General features: G+C 39.5%; 1 protein-coding gene across 1 annotated transcript in view; it reads left to right on the top strand.

The window, feature by feature from the left end:
• Positions 1-1047: 1047 nt before the first annotated feature.
• Positions 1048-16553, top strand: part of foxo6a (forkhead box O6 a) — a 30579-nt gene continuing 15073 nt past the window's right edge. Inside the window, exon 1 of the mRNA XM_083551236.1 lies at positions 1048-2370. Coding sequence (XP_083407362.1) covers positions 1897-2370 — 474 coding nt within the window. The 5' untranslated portion in view covers positions 1048-1896. The remainder of the gene's footprint in view (positions 2371-16553) is intronic.

Raw genomic sequence — 16553 nt, forward strand, 5'->3', positions numbered from 1 at the left:
CTGTGTACTAGTGCTGAGATCAAGCATTCATATGGCTTATGGAGAGAGATTAAAATGAAGTAAGATGTAAAATTGAATACAGTGTGGTCCAAAACTAAGTTTATCCCAAGTGGCAGTGAAATAAAGCAGGCTACAACTGTAGTATTTGGAGACTGTAGACCTCTGTCTGGTTTTTAGCAGTTCCTGTAATATTAAATGTTTGGTGATAGTATTGTTTCTCTGAAATATGGCAATTACCACATCAATATATTTTATAAACGTTTTCAAATATAGATTGGAGCCATTCACACTGACACTTCTTATATCAGATCAGACACTGGATATAACTGATCCATGATGATCTTACTTACATTTTTTTATTGACAAACTGTAGCCTATGTATCCAGGTGAAATCTCCAGTGTGAAGGTGAACTCACTACCCTATTCACACCAGTGCAGCGCATTAGCCAATGTGCTGAATAAACTTAGTTTCATTGGTCTACTTTTTCAGATTGACTCAAATAAAATTACTTTTTTTTCAATGTGGTGGATAGTTATCTGGTCCAGGTTTGATCCTACAGGATATACACCTATAGTCATTGCAATAGTGGTGTAATTTCCTCTATACACACTCAGGAAAAAGGGTACCAAGCTGTGTCTTTCATTATCAGTGTAGTAGGTCCCTCAAGGGCACACCTATAGAACATGTGCACCTTTAAAGCTTTACTCTAAAAACTAATTATAGTCTATATGCCATAATCTAGGTAAAATATTAAAAGTACAAATATGTACAAGGGCACCACTCCAGGGACAAAGAAAGCTGTTTTTCAGTAAGTGCAGGCATATAACGTGAATGTGATGTAACTATATGACGCGTGCTCTGTTCCATACGATTGCATGCAATATGAGTTTGAGAGGAAGCCTTTAAGTCCTCTCAGTGCAGACACTCGGGGCATGCATTATTTTCTTGGTGTAATTGTAAAGACCGTGGGTGAGACGTCTGTGGAAACATCCCTCATCCACAGCTCATGAGTGTAAATCTGGGATTTGTTTGACGAAGATGGACAGATCAGCATCGATCGAAACATCTTAAAGCGTTTGTACAACGTTAATCTCCTTCATCGCAATAGGTGGGCATGGCCTCGCACCCTCCTCACTGGCCAATTATGGGCGAGCTGCGTTTCTTCAACTCCACACCGCCGGTGCGTCATCCTTTTACAACCGCCGAAAGGGCCGAGCGTAACGGCGCGTGATCGGGGATCTCAGCGGACCGAAAGTGATACAGCGAAGAGAGGAAGACCAGCTCAGGTGATGAAGAGCAAAACCCTGAGCTCTTGAAGTAAGAGGAGGCTGGACTGGATCTGAGCCACGCAGTTGTGTAGTAATGAATGCATGCTTGCGCACACTCCAATGAAGGGATTTCGCTCTCTTCATTGACCATGCCATACTGAATCATCGAGGACTTCTCCACCCTTGACCTCCTTTACAGAAAGTCAAGATGCAACTTTTCAGAGCGCTTAGGATAATCCACCGTCTGGTCGCATCCTAAAGATCATCTGTTGCTGCAGCCGGTTCAAATAAAAGCCTAAGCAGAAAACAAAAAAAAGATCTTTAAATCAGTAAACTAAGTGCATTTAATCTGGACTGAGAGTAGCTTGAATGTGCATGGTGGATTCCTTTAATTGTATGTCTTGTCATTTCAACAGGATAAAAAAAAAAAAAAAACATGGCATGTCTAATATTGTCTACTCGAAGATTGTTTCTACATGTCGGTTTCTGAGAGCTGTCAATTCGAGATGCCGTGTTTCTTCGCTTGCCGGTTCACTGTCCTCCCTCTGAAGTAGACATTTCGGCTCAGGTGACGGATAGTGTGGACGGCGCGGAGTCACGCTTTTATCTAATTTACTACTGTGGACCATGATGGTGGAGGACGAGGAGCTGGATGCGCGTGCACTTGACCTGGACGCGGACCTGGAGCCGCGCAGCCGGCCGCGCTCGTGCACCTGGCCGCCGCCTTGTCCCGAGGACTTCCCGGCGGCCGCAGAGCTCAACGGAGCCCCTTGTCCAGTGCTGAAGACGGAAGCCGAGATCGGCCCGCCGTGCAGATCAGGGAGGAAGAGTGTGAACCCAGCGGAGGTGAAGCGCGAACCCGGTGCGCCGCCGTTGCCATGTCTGAGCGGCGCTGCACTCGATGTCGCCGGGCAGCTGCGCAAAGCCAAGTCCTCACGACGTAACGCGTGGGGGAACCTGTCATACGCGGACCTGATCACCCGCGCCATCGAGAGCACGCCAGAGAAAAGGCTCACACTGTCGCAGATTTACGATTGGATGGTGCGATATGTACCTTATTTTAAGGATAAAGGAGACAGTAACAGCTCGGCTGGATGGAAGGTAAGACGCGCGTGCACGCAGATTTTGCAAGGCTGAAAGCACCAAACTCAATAAATAATAGGTACACATTTTTTTTTTTTTAAAGTTTTTGACATGCATCTGTGTTGCATTTTGTTCCTTACTATTTCTGCCTATTAGGATACTTTTTTTTTTAAAGGCTACTCCAACATCAAGCAAAAAGAACAGTAGAAGTTTGTCTGTTGCTTGTTCTCCATGACCACTAGTCCGATGCTCAAGGAGCCAAAATATTTTGTATAGACATACATCACATTATGGTGTCAGAAGTGCTTGGGACACCTGCCATAGTCTACTCACTGTATTGTGTAGCATAATTAGCAGTCATTCCACACCTAACACTACCCTACCCAAACACATCTAACTAATTGTTTAATACATTCTGGATCAAACTGTGGCATCAGACCACTTTTTCTATTTATAAAGCATTTATAAAGCATTATAAGAGCAATGGATAATAAATTGTATGTAGCCTTTTGTCTCATTAATTAGTTTCCATGGTCTAGCTCCACACTACACATCACACTCATCAATAATACTACTATTATTCTTTAGCACAAAGAATCATATAAATGGAATCACCTGGCAGCACATCATATGTTAATACATTTTACTCCCCACATTCATCAATAGCAGGTGTCTTACTATCTAAGAATTGTCATCCACTCATTCAACAACAAAGATCACAGTAAAAATATCTTCACAAACTCTACTTTAATCATTTAACTTAAACCATCATCTAGTTATCAAGCCACTCTGCAACTTATTTTGCATTTATTTAAAGAGACTTGTGGTGTCTTTTTAAAATAGCAATAAGCATGTTGTTTCTAATCCCATCCTTATTTTTTTTTAATCATATATTTTATATTTATACAATACTTTAAGGCATTGCTGAACACTTCCTTGTCTTGATGTAAATATGATTAAGGAAGTTCAGTGATACCTAGGTCATGGACGAATTCGATCCCTAAGGTGGGCCAGGATTGCTCATGTAGATTCACTATGTCTTGCAGCTTAGTCATGCTGACAAGATTCTATTTGTTTACCGCTCGATTAAGGACATTGATAAGACATGATAAGCATTTGGTGTAAAATATAAAGATATTAAATTTCGGTGGCTGTTACTTGCAATAAGCATAATATTTGCTCCATTACTTTAGTTGAGACATTCAGCCAGAATTATATTTAGTCTATTTACTTCCTCTCAGCACCAATAGGTTGACTGTTCTGGAAATGTCCACTGATGGGAGACAAATGTGCATTGAAGATCCAACCATGACCACAGTACTGTGGCTCACCACTCTGTGTGCTGTGGGAAGAAAACAAAAAGAAAAGAGCGTAAATCCAAATCCATAAATGTTCAATGGATTCATCATTTCCCCAGGCATAGGTACCTGGGTCTGATGTAAGGTTATCTAATTTAAACAATGTGTGCTGAGGTGTGTCTACAGGTGTCTGAGCTCCATTATCCCTTCCTTGTGACAAGACACTGTGCTAGTCAACCACATAGTAGCCACCATATCTTTAGCACTACTGCCCCAGTGCAGACTTGCGTAAGAGCAAATTAAAGGGTTTACCACAAGCACTGTTAGTCTACTACTGCAGCAGTTTTTAGAGCTTGTCCAGACATAGCCCGTGCCTAGGTAATGAAGGTGATTAGGCAAGCTTTTAAAAGTATGCTTGTGCCCAGTTATAGATGTGACCCTGTTTCCGGTAGAAACAATATAAATAGTGTTCTAAAAATAAACAATAGAAACACAGTCATATAGGTTATATTTTGTATAGGAACCTTTTAAACTGCTATTTCCTAAGTAGTGTTGTCTAACACATTCCCTTTTTGTAACAAGTACATCATTGGTGATTTATCAATGATAATCTATCTTAGTTAAATAGCACCAAATTAGCACCCAAACTCCTTCTATTGCAGCTTATTTATAATTAGCATTTGAGAGGCAGTGAAACATATTCACTGTATGAAGAACACTTTAAAATGTCTTTAAAAGCAGCATGCAAATAGCAGAATAATAAGCCATTTTGAGAAAAGGAAGTCTAATTAGGCTCCAGATTCGTTTATTTGACAGTGTGGACTGTCTGAGTGAACAAGTTTAGATTACTGCATTAATTCTATGAAAGAAGAAGAATAATTTTTTTTAATGTTAAATAAGTTCATCATGCAGGATGACCTTTGTCCCTGTGTTCTTGTTTAGGAGGTCAGGTGTATTATTGTGTATAAGTACCAGTAATCAGTTCTCATTAAATTTGCATGTGTCTATTTGTTTAACATCTATGCTGTTTAAAACAGTGCAAATATACAGGTTATTAATGCTCTCTACAGCAAAAGACTGCCCTGTGGAATTCCTACCATTTGATCTCAGAACCTTGGAGCACTGGTTCAGACCCTTAACCACCGAGCCACTGTTCTGTTTCTGGTGGTATAATTATGTTGACCATGTGTTGGTTAAGTCTTACTGACACTGCTGAGGAAGTGGTGTCGTATTCTGTAGACGTGTGTAGGGGGATCCTTTGATCAGTATGACAGCATGCCATCGCTGTGGATTATGTGCTGCTCAGATGTTTTTATTTTTGTATACAAGGGCATGTGTAAAATAAAGTATTTAAAAGAAAAAATGTGTATATCATGATATTCATGGATATTTGCAAGAATACAAGCTAATTGCTTTTTCTGAATTGTACTGTGGTTTCTTTTCAAATTTTTCTGAAATTATCGCCATAAGCATATGTATAATTGAGAGAGAGAGAGAGAGAGAGAGAGAGAGAGAAAGAAAGTAAGAAAGAAGGAGAGTGCAAGTGATGGAGTGTACAAGTGTCTGACCGCTGGTGTTCTGGTGCCAGGAGATTGCAAGTCAGGTCAGAGCGTGTGCCAAGCAGTCAGTCAGACACTCTAATCTGAAGTGACGAGAGCGTTATTTATAACGTGTCTTTAGGTACGAGCACAAGCCAGCAGTGCAAAGGGTCAGCAGCCTGCCACTGCATGCAAACTGTCAAAATGAGAGCAAGTAAGTCAGTGTGAAGAGTAAGACTGTGAGTGAAAGAGAAGGAAACACTGAAACACTAAGGGCACTACAGAGTCTATTCTAGATATTCTAATCATTTTATTATTAATTAAGTTGTATGCATTAATTGGTGCTGTTATGAATCTAAATAAAACACAATGCAGAAAAAAATGGTACATAAACATATATATAGTATCTACAAGATTGTTTTTTTGGTTTGTGTTTGGGCAGATTTGACTTTTGCCATTGTGGTTTACCATAACCTGAAGTCCATGCTTTTTATGGTGTAGTATTAACGAGTCATATAAAAAACAGTCCTCGAAAATTGACTCAACATTCTGAAGTGGGTACACTGTGTGCATGAGTGAAACTATAAGCATTTGAGCTCATTCTTATGGGCAGAAATCAAAGATTAAAGATAGAAATCACCCTGAGGTCTTAGCAATATATTTTATTGGTTCTAGTGTGTTGTAAAATAATGACGGTGAGGCAACACAGTGAGAAACAGAAATATATTTACTGGTGAGATTATGTTATCTACTGAGGTTATGTACCTTGCTCAAAGGGGAGCATCAGTTGGCTGCACCGGACTCATCCAAGTCATGACACATAGCCTTTGGCTTCACGTGGCTTCTTACTAGTCTTCAAAGCCACACATGGTGCACAGATTACACAGGATGTTTCAGAGCCAGAGCAGAACTCTCAATCCCTGTTCTATGTAGTCATAGAATGTTTGAGTTACTCATGCATATTTCATCTGTGAGTAATTTGACTGGATTAGTGTAGACTCGATTAGTCTCTACAAGATACATCATTTTCTTGTTAGGCTTAGCTTATTAGCTTTTTTAGTTGAAGAGTTAAATTTTACTGCAACATTTAGATCTGCGGAGTAAAAAAAGTTATCCAAGATCAGAATTTCCAGGAAGAGCCAGATTTGTGCTTGCCTCCTTGATTGCTGCTTTATTACTGCTTCTTCTTCTTTTTCAACTATTGCTGTGTGTTGCAGGGTTTTGAGGTGTCTACTCAGATTTGGTATTTTGAATTGGACTGGTGCACCAAGACTTTATGAGCACAAAGTGTACAGATTATCACTTGTCCATGCCAAGATTAGACCTCAGCCATACTAGTAAACGGGAAATAGAATGCAGGCAGACATAGAGGCTGACTTTGGAGGGGGTGCTTTAGTTGGAGTGACTGTTTTGGTCATGGTTCTCTTTGTACACTTGCTGTATATGAAGTGTTATAATGTGTGTGGAGACTAAACTGCATTCTGCACAAATTCCAAGAGACCAACAAACAGAAGAATGTGTGGGCGCATGCCAACCAGATGGTTCTACACAGACCCCTGAGGTACACCGGACCCACAGAGCCATAAGTGTAGGCCTTGAGTGTGGCTTGCATCTTTGAGCCTAACACTATTTTTCCCAAGCTCTCCTCTTTACCCTGCTCACATGCAGCCAGGAGTGTGCCAGCTGTCATAGGAAGGAAATTATGTAGTGCTTCATACTAGTTTGGAAAAATCTGTCCTGTTATCCAAACCAATCAGACACTGATGACTGCAAACTTGTTATATAAAGGCTGTGTGCTTTTTACCTCCTGACTTTAGTTAACTTGGTGGAATGAGGAGGTAAGAATATATTTTTAACTGGTTTGATACTAATGAAAGCTATTTTATCTATGAAGGTGGATGATTGTAATAAAGCCTTAATTTGCAACTCAATATGTTAGCTAACTAGCTAACATATTGTGTAAAAGTATAGAAGGAAAAATATGTACTGATGCATAATGATTCCCTATATTGGTGTTGCGTCAATAGTCACGAAATGTTATCTATTGATTCGTGTTCATAGACACGAACTTCCCTCTTTTTTCGTGTCACTGAGGATGACTTTCTACATAGTGTATTTTTTGGTGCCTCCGTCAAACTTTCTGCCACTGGATACCACAGCAGCTGTATTGTTTTTTTCTCATTTGTTATTGATTTTTTAAATTCAAGCAATACTTCTTAACATTTAAGCAGGAGATTTTTATCCTTGTTTTTATTGCTTTATATTTGTTAATCTACTCGCTATTATAAACCATTGCCAGTGGTTTCTTCCAGTCAAAATACCGTAAATATATTCTCGCGGTTAATAAGTGGAGACTGCGTTAATTAGAGACACACATTTATTATAGTATAAACCTAACCCTTACCCTAACCATATATTTTCTGCCTTATTCTCCGATAAAAGCCGGGAAATAAAATTACCTTTGGTATTTCTGTATTTCAGCAGTACCCATGATCCTCTGCCTCCGTTGCTATGGCGACTGAGCCAGACAGAAGCAGTCGTGCTGAGTGACACGAAAAAAGAGGGAAATTTGCGTCCATGAACATGAATCAATATATTAAAGTTCGTGACTATATCACGAAATGCCATGAGACATGTGTTGGTACGTAAAAATCTCTGTGAACCATTAAAAAATTTTTATGACCTTTCACATAATGGGTCTGAAAGGTTCCTTTAGTGTGTGAGCAGATCTAAAATAATGTGGATATTAAAGGTTTTGTGTTTGTGTTTGTGTGTGTGTGTGTGTGTGTGTGTGTGTGTGTTACTATTGGGTATGCTGTGTTGCGTACCTCTCTGTGTGTTAGAGAGAGCGGTACTGTGTGTGTGTGTGTGTGTGTGTGTGTGTGTGTGTGTGTGTGTGTGTGTGTGTGTGTGTGTGTGTGTGCACTTGCATTTATGTGAACGTCTATGTGTTTGTGAGTATGTGTGTGTGTGTGCGCATGTGCGTGTGTGTTGATGGGCTCAGTGGGAGACTGGGTCCTGGGGGAATAACTCTCGTTAATAATTCAGACGAGGCTCATTATCAAGGCAGTGCAGATTTCTCCCTGATTTCACCTTAATTGCAGGCAGCCTGCTCCACTCAGGCAGTCTGTAGTCACGCTGCGCTCACTCACTTTCTCTCCCTTGCTCTTTCTAGCTCTCTCTCTACCTCTTTCTTACTGAACACATTAAAATGTATATACATATATGCAGATTTGGAATAGAAGTCTATGAGGATAAAATGAACATTGATGTCTTTAATTGGATGGTATCTTATATTATTATACATCCATACATACATAAAGAAGTCTGAGTCCTTTTAACACACATTGACTATTATCGCAATGTCTTTATTAATACAACATATTAACAACATATAACATAATAAAACATATTTGCATTAAATAACATTGTTGTGTTTAATAATTGTTTATAACTAATCAATAATTGCTTAAAATCTGTGACCTGTAAGGAATAACAGATGCTTAGTACCTTTTCTGATATTCCCCACCAACACTGGGTTCCTGATTATGGCAGAGCAGAACACACACAGTATGAAATTCTGAACATTTTAGGTGATTTTGTACACTTGACAATTCATGCTGCTGTTTTTGGCAGTCACAAGTGAGACTATTTTATTTGCAATCATAGATACCTGTGTCACCAAGCTTTTGGGAAACTTTCTTTTTTGGCTATATTTATGATTTTTCAGCCACATGATTGTCTGCAGGAAAATCTTTTTTTTTTAGAGAGTAAACAGCATGAGTTACATATAAAGCCATCATTCAGAACCAATGTCAGAACTTTTGTTTGCTCTCATAGACATAAAATAATGATGGATTGACACACTGCTTACCAAATAAAAGAATGAGCAGCCAACTGTGTAATTAGTATAAAGTCCTCAGAAATTAGAAGATACATGAGAATCAATCTATCTATCTATCTATCTATCTATCTATCTATCTATCTATCTATCTATCTATCTATCTATCTATCTATCTATCTATCTATCTATCTATCTATGTTTACAGTATATATATATATACAGTACAGACCAAAAGTTTGGACACACCTTCTCATTCAAATAAAGAGTTTTCTTTATTTTCATTACTATGAAAATTGTAGATTCACACTGAAGGCATCAAAACTATGAATTAACACATGTGGAATTATATATGGAATTATATACATAACAAAAAAGTGTGAAACAACTGAAAAATGTCATATTCTAGGTTCTTCAAAGTAGCCACATTTTGCTTTGATTACTGCTTTGCACACTCTTGGCATTCTCTTGATGAGCTTCAAGAGGTAGTCACCAGAAATGGTCTTTCAACAGTCTTGAAGGAGTTCCCCGAGAGATGCTTGGCACTTGTTGGCCCTTTTGCCTTCACTGCGGTCCAGCTCACCCCTAAACCATCTCGATTGGGTTCAGGTCCAGTGACTGTGGAGGCCAGGTCATCTGGCGCAGCACCCCATCACTCTCCTTCTTTGTCAAATAGCCCTTGATGCCTTCAGTATGACGCTACAATTTTCATAGTCATGAAAATAAAGAAAACTCTTTGAATGAGAAGGTGTGTCCAAACATTTGGTCTGTACTGTATATATGTATATATATGTGTATATATATATATATATATATATATATATATATATATATATATATATATATATATATATATATATATATATATATTACGGTATATGTAAGACAGGTGTCTACATTGAAACTAATGAACTTTACACAGGCTTTAACGAAAGACACTAAATACAATATGTTGCGCTTCTATTAGGAGCATAGCATTATTTTGGGAATAGCATGCCACAGCATTCTTCCGCTATTACTGCGCGTGTGGAGACCGATGAATATCCTTATTATTTTCTGATGCTCAATTCTAAGTTTCTCTGACTAACCCATAAGGCTGGTGCCAAGAAAAATAAAAAAGCACGAGTTTTGGAAACCTGTCTGTGCTTATATGATTTCTGTTGCAACTGGAGTTAGTGAGCTATCCCTTCACCCAGACTCAACTCGTTACAACGGCTTGTATCTAAACAGTAGCCTACCAAGTAAGTCATTGTTCACTGTCTTCCTCCTTCCTTTCACAACTACAGTGGTACCTTGACCTACGAGTGCATTAATGTACGAGTTTTCTGAGGTACGAGCGGTCACTCTGTCGAATTTTTTTGCTTTGGTACGCGAGCATTGTGACAAAAATTAGGATAAGCAAAGTAAAAAGTAAAAGTAAAAATTTTAAAGTTTAGGGATACGTAGTGTACAGGAGTGATAGTAAAAAACGAGTTTTCCCTCCACCTCCGCTTATCCCCTCTACCCCCCCTCCACACACACACACACACACACACACACACACACACACACACACACACACACACACACACACACACACACACACACACACACCCCACTGGCGTTTTGGTTAGCTCAAGTCGTCTCATCTCCAAGGAAAATACACTGAATAAAACCTTATTATATCTTTACATACTCTTTCTATTATGTTTTTATACAAGATTTGTTATTTAGAAATTTATTTTACAATTTAATAACATGAAAAATAAAAACGGGGTGTAATTTTGAGGGTTGTAACGGATTAATGCCATTTTAAGTATTTTCAATATGGAAAACTGATTTGATGTGTGAGCAAATTGAGATACGAGCTCGTCCACGAAACGAATTAAACTCTTAGGTCAAGGTACCACTGTATTTCTCTGGGGAGTTTATCTTTTGTCATCGTCGTGCGCCACCAGTGAAAGTTTTTCTCCCAATGCCGTGCAGCTCAGAACACAGGTGAGGTGCGTTTTTTCGTTTCTGTTCCGAAATTCATTGGTCTAATGTTTTGTCGCTCAGTTTTTTGGCTTGAAGTTTGTGAAACCGGGAAAAACCCAGGAAAAATCCATAAATTAGCTGCTTCGTTGTTTAAGCCGCGGGGTTCAAAACGTGGGAAAAAAGTAGCGGCTTATAGTCCGAAAAATATGGTATTTATATATATACACTATTAATAGCCAAAAACATTCAATGGTTGTATCTTGAGGCAACTGACATAATATATATTCAGTTTAATTGATTAATGTGAATTATAATGCATAGCTAAGTACTCATTGATTCACTGGGTATGTGGGTACTACAAACTTAGCAATCAAAATGGCATACATGATAAATGGACAGCAGCTAATTACCATAACCAGCATTTTAACAAAACACATTTTCATAAACATACTTAATTTTCACAAGCATGTCTAATATTTACATTTAACAATTAACCTATATTGTCTAGTAATAATACTGATTTAGGTCCCCTGGTGGTCTAGTGGTTAGGATGCGGCGCTCTCACCGCTGCGGCCCGGGTTCGATCCCCGGTCAGGGAACCAACCCCAGCCACTCTTAGTGCCGGTCCCAAGCCCGGATAAATGGGGAGGGTTGCGTTTGAAAGGGCATCCAGTGTAAAACGTGCCAAATCAAACATGCGAATGTTCCGCTGGTTGCGACCCCTAATGGGAGAAGCCGAAAGAAAGTCTAGTAATACTACTGATTGTTTAGGTTTAGGTGGTGAGGGTAGTAGGGTGGTAATCTGTTGAAGATCCTCCAGGACCTCCATGCCTGAGGAGCTAGAAGCTAACCCGGTGTTCTGTTCTACATTGTTGATAGTTTTTATACTTAAGCTGTGAAATGAAAATTTTTAAGAGCTCAACACAACAGCTTTTATGATGCAGAAGCCACTTTAGTTTTTGATTGTGAATATATTATTCAGCTTGTTTTGTTATTTATTTCAGAAATCCTTGTGATATATTCAGTTTGTGCTGGTCTGACTTAAATAAAATAGTGTTTAAAAATTGCTCTGTGTTTAAGTCAGTTTTGTGTTTGTAGACCATAACGCATAAAAGGGCATTAATAGAAACATTAAAGAACGTTCTTTAAAAAAGTAACCAAAAAGTTACTTTTAACAGTAACACATTACTTTTTGGTTTTTGAATAAAGTAACGAGTAACTGTAACTAGTTACTATTTTTTAGTAACTAGCACAACACTGTCCGCTACCTTCTTAAAGGGGCTGCTGCGGCCGGTTACACATAATACATTACCGCTAAATTGAAACCCCCAAGCTAGCAAAATGAACAAAAAACAACACAGTGGATTTACGTTTATTATTATATTTCAAAAATACCAGTTTTTATGCCGGTCGTATCATTTTATTTTGTTGTATTTATCCGCCACACCTTCAAGGCCGGTCCGTGAATATTGTCTTACATTAATCAGGTCCGTGGCGCAAAAAAGGTTGGGGACCACTGTGTTAGAGAAGTGAAGAAAAGAGTGCAGGCAGGGTGGAGTGGGTGGAGAAGAGTGGAGTGATTTGTGATAGTAGGGTATCTGCAAGAGTTAAAGGGAAATTTTATAGGACTGTGGTGAGACCTGCGATGTTGTATGGTTTAGAGACAGTGGCATTGAGTAAAAAACAGAAGGCGGAGCTGGAGGTAGCAGAGCTGAAGATGTTGAGGTTTTTGTTGGGAGTGACGAGGATGGACAGGTTTAGAAGCCGGTTTATTAGAGGGACCACACGTACAGTAGGACATTTTGGAAACAAGGTAAAGGAGGCGCGATTGAGATGGTTTAGTCATGTGCAGAGGAGGTACATGGGGTATATCAGTAGGAGAATGCTGAGGATGGAGCCACCAGAAAGGAGGAAAAGAGGAAGGCCAAAAAGGAGGTTTATGGATGTGGTGAGGGAAGACATGCAGGTAGTTGGTTTGAAAGAGGCAGATGTAGAGGACTGGGGGGGTATGGAGAAGGAAGATCCACTGTGACAACCCCTAACGGGAGAAGGCGAAAGAAGAAGAAGTACTACTAATTGTTTGAATCTAAATATTAAAAAACCTAAATTAGTTTAAGTTGTAAAAGGCCCAACATGTACACGGTTACTCTTTTAAAAAGCGTTTAAAGCTTAAAAAAATGAGGTTTATTCTTGAGAAAGACTGTTTTTTAGTCATCCAGTCATATATCATTTAAATCGTAGCCAAGTTTAGACAGTATAAATATTTTGCCTAAAATCAAATATCATAATTTATGTCCAAATTTTTACAATATGTTGATGAACACAGTGCCTCACATATGTAACCTGCCTATTTTTGTGTACCTATGTCCTTTTTTGAGACCTGAGGTAAACACAGCTTGTTCCTTCCTCAGAGACAGAATGAGGGAGTAACTCCAATTCTTCCTAGACTTCTATTAAATGCTAATCAGTCCAAATCCTCATGTAGCTGAGAAATAAAAAATCCAAGTGCATCCCAAGTTCAGTCACAAGGGTTCAGATTCTACCAAAGCTCAGATTCCATGTACAACAGTATTGAGGTTCTCTGTGCCCGTTGCCAACTAGGGTCTAATTATCAGCAAGTTAGTACTCACATGAACTCTCGTGTATCAGGGAAAGAATGTAAAAATCTGAGAAAGTGTGAAATGATCGTAGCAGCTTGACAGCATGCTTTTGGGAGCGCGCTGAGATGTGTGGATTGATTCAGACCCAGCGACATGGCTTTCGCTCGTAGGCTGCTGCTGAGTGCTGATTGATGGCTATTAATGTGTCTTGTGAGGTACCCGAGGTGATTTATGCCTTAGAGTGCCATATCTCATGCTGCTCTCCTCTCTAGCTGAAGCACACTGACAAGTTTAGGAAGGCTAAGCATTCTCGCCAAGGTGATATGCAGCTCTCGTATGTTATGTGAAGTTATGAGTCTGGGTTCATCAGAATGCTTGAACCTCTGAACTACGATCAGCTATGTCTCTGTCTGTTCAGGCATCATTTATTATGGGCACAGTAGCTTAACTGGAGCAGAAATAGTGCATCAGTACCGATCCTGTACTCCAGTTGCAAAAGTGGGAGAGGAATATGAATTGTGACATCTCAATGTCTATCTCTACAGTAGAGTACAGGCCAAGAGAGGGCATGTTGGCTGTGGTTAATATGTGAACTGCTTACCTTTGTCATTAACTGAGTTTGTGTTCATGTTGCTTTTTCTCCTGGGTTGATAATAATATCTGCATAGAAGGACACAAGAACTAGAAGAAAATCTTAGACCTGTTCTACTTAAAAAAATGTACAAAGTCCCTGATTGCTGTATAGATGCAGATTTGTACTCTGTTTTAAGTAAGCATATGACTTAAAATAGTTGGCCAGGAACACATTTGGAATAACCAAAATAATGTGTCTTTTGCATGTCTCTGGCCCACAAACTATTCCCTTTCCTGGCAAATTAGTCCAAGCATTTGTTAAAATTTCAGTTAATGTTTATTATTGCTCTTATGTAGTCATATATTTAATGGTCCCAATAAACTAAAGTAATAAACACAAGGCTCCACATATCTTTAGCAAGATTTGCAATTTTGGTGAGATCTATTTTACTATTTTCAAACCCCCCCCAGCATGGTTATTTCTAAAGTCTGCTCTATTCTGTGTAGCAAGCAGTTTGATTTTGTTTTATGGATGTGTAGGAGCAATATTTAGCAGGACTAGTGGGTTGTGGATGTGGCATGTGGTCAGACTTTGGTAAGGGAGCATAGTAGGAGCCAATGTCAGACCTATTATAAGTGGGACAGCTTTTGGCGTAGGAGGTGTAAGACATTGGAAGTGACTCAACTGTGGTTTCACTATTTTACAGGGTTTGCTCCTTATGGATTTGATGTGGTCACTAGGTAGCAGAAGTGTGTTGCTTTGCACTATTTGCCCAGAATGATGGTGGAGTTATTGAGGGGGGGGATGGTGGTGAGTCAGATGGCTGAGACGTGGCAGTCCTATGTGGATTTGTGTGTCAGTGTAGATAAAAGTAGGTCAGGTTTAGAGCATATGTTTAATATTCTGACCATGTGAATGTTAAACTTTAAGAAAGCAGATAGCCCTTCATGAACCCAGCCTGTTCTTTCCCTCTCTCAATTCATCCTTCTGTTCCATCTCTCCCTCACATTCTTAGACTTGTAGTCTCCTGTGTTTTTCCCCTCACACTTTTCAGTCTTCAAATCTTCATCTGTGTTTGTTTACCTCTCTTGTTTAGCATTCCTCTCGCCATTTCTGCGCACTCTAAGAATCTATAAATCCCTGAGTCATCCATCTACTTCATTCCCTCCAGTTCTCGCTCTGTTTCTCTCAGTCTCACTCCACTGCTCTTTGTGTCTTCTTGCTGTCTGCTGGTTAGTGTGCACCCCCCGAGACCCCTGCACCTACTGTGCTGCAACTGTCTCGCTATGCCTACTCCTCTTTTCTTGAGTGACACTTATGGACAGCTTCTGACAGAGTGCAGAGTCTTCAATGCTCTCTCTCTCTCTCTCTCTCTCTCTCTCTCTCTCTCTCTCTCTCTCTCTCTCTCTCTCTCTCTCCCCCCCCGAGATTCACCTCTGTTTATGTCTATATAGGGCATGTTGGTGACCTGGTAGAGTACAATAAAAGAGAGCAGGCATGTGTTGCAGGCTCAGGGATTTTGGCTGTAGCCTGCTACCTCCTCAGGTTTTCAATGATTAAGAAAGGTCACGGCTAGGGTTGTCTTAACCTCCACTCTGCCAGAAGGTGATTGTAGATTTAAAGCGGAATTCTAGCCTAGGCATCCAAATTGCCCCCACCTCTTTTTTGCTGTTGAGAGAAAAGTGGATGAGAAGAAATTGAAGGAGAGAGCGGTGGATAGAGTTGCAGGTAAGGTAGAGGGAGGGAAATAGCACACTTTGAATAAAGTGTGTATCCATTAGTGCACATACACAACCACACACACATTATGGCACCATCTACACACTTGCTCCCATCAGGCACTCACCCACTGGCTGAGATGTGCATGGTTTGTACACCAGACAACCAGATTGCTATGCTTCCGGTATAAATCAATAATTAGATGAATGCAATAACAGCTCATAAGAGGAAGGCCTCTCGATTAAGCACAAAATGGGTGATTGGCGTGAAGTGATGGAGCTGTAAGGAAAAATCTTCCCTAAGCAATCGGGTTAGTGATGTAATTCTCCAGATTCGCACAAGCGATAAACACAAAAAGGCTGATGAGAAAAGAAATCTCAGAATAGTTCTCAGAAAAAAAGGGTTGTGAATTGGCAGATAGGAGATCGTTAAATTGTGTACATGCTTTGTGTGTTTCTGTGTGTGCTTTTTTAAGAGAGAAAAAATAAGAAACCATGATGGCATGTAGCACAATAGGGCATGAAATAGGGAGAGGGTCAGTTTTGTGCTGCATAAAGGAGTAGGAGTTGAAGGTGTTGTACATACAGTAAGTTAACTTGGAAGCTGTGTGAGTTTGTATATATACAGTATATATATATATATATATATATATATATATATATATATATATATATA

Source organism: Silurus aristotelis (assembly GCF_946808225.1).
Source record: "Silurus aristotelis genome assembly, chromosome: 1".
NCBI lineage: Eukaryota > Metazoa > Chordata > Actinopteri > Siluriformes > Siluridae > Silurus > Silurus aristotelis.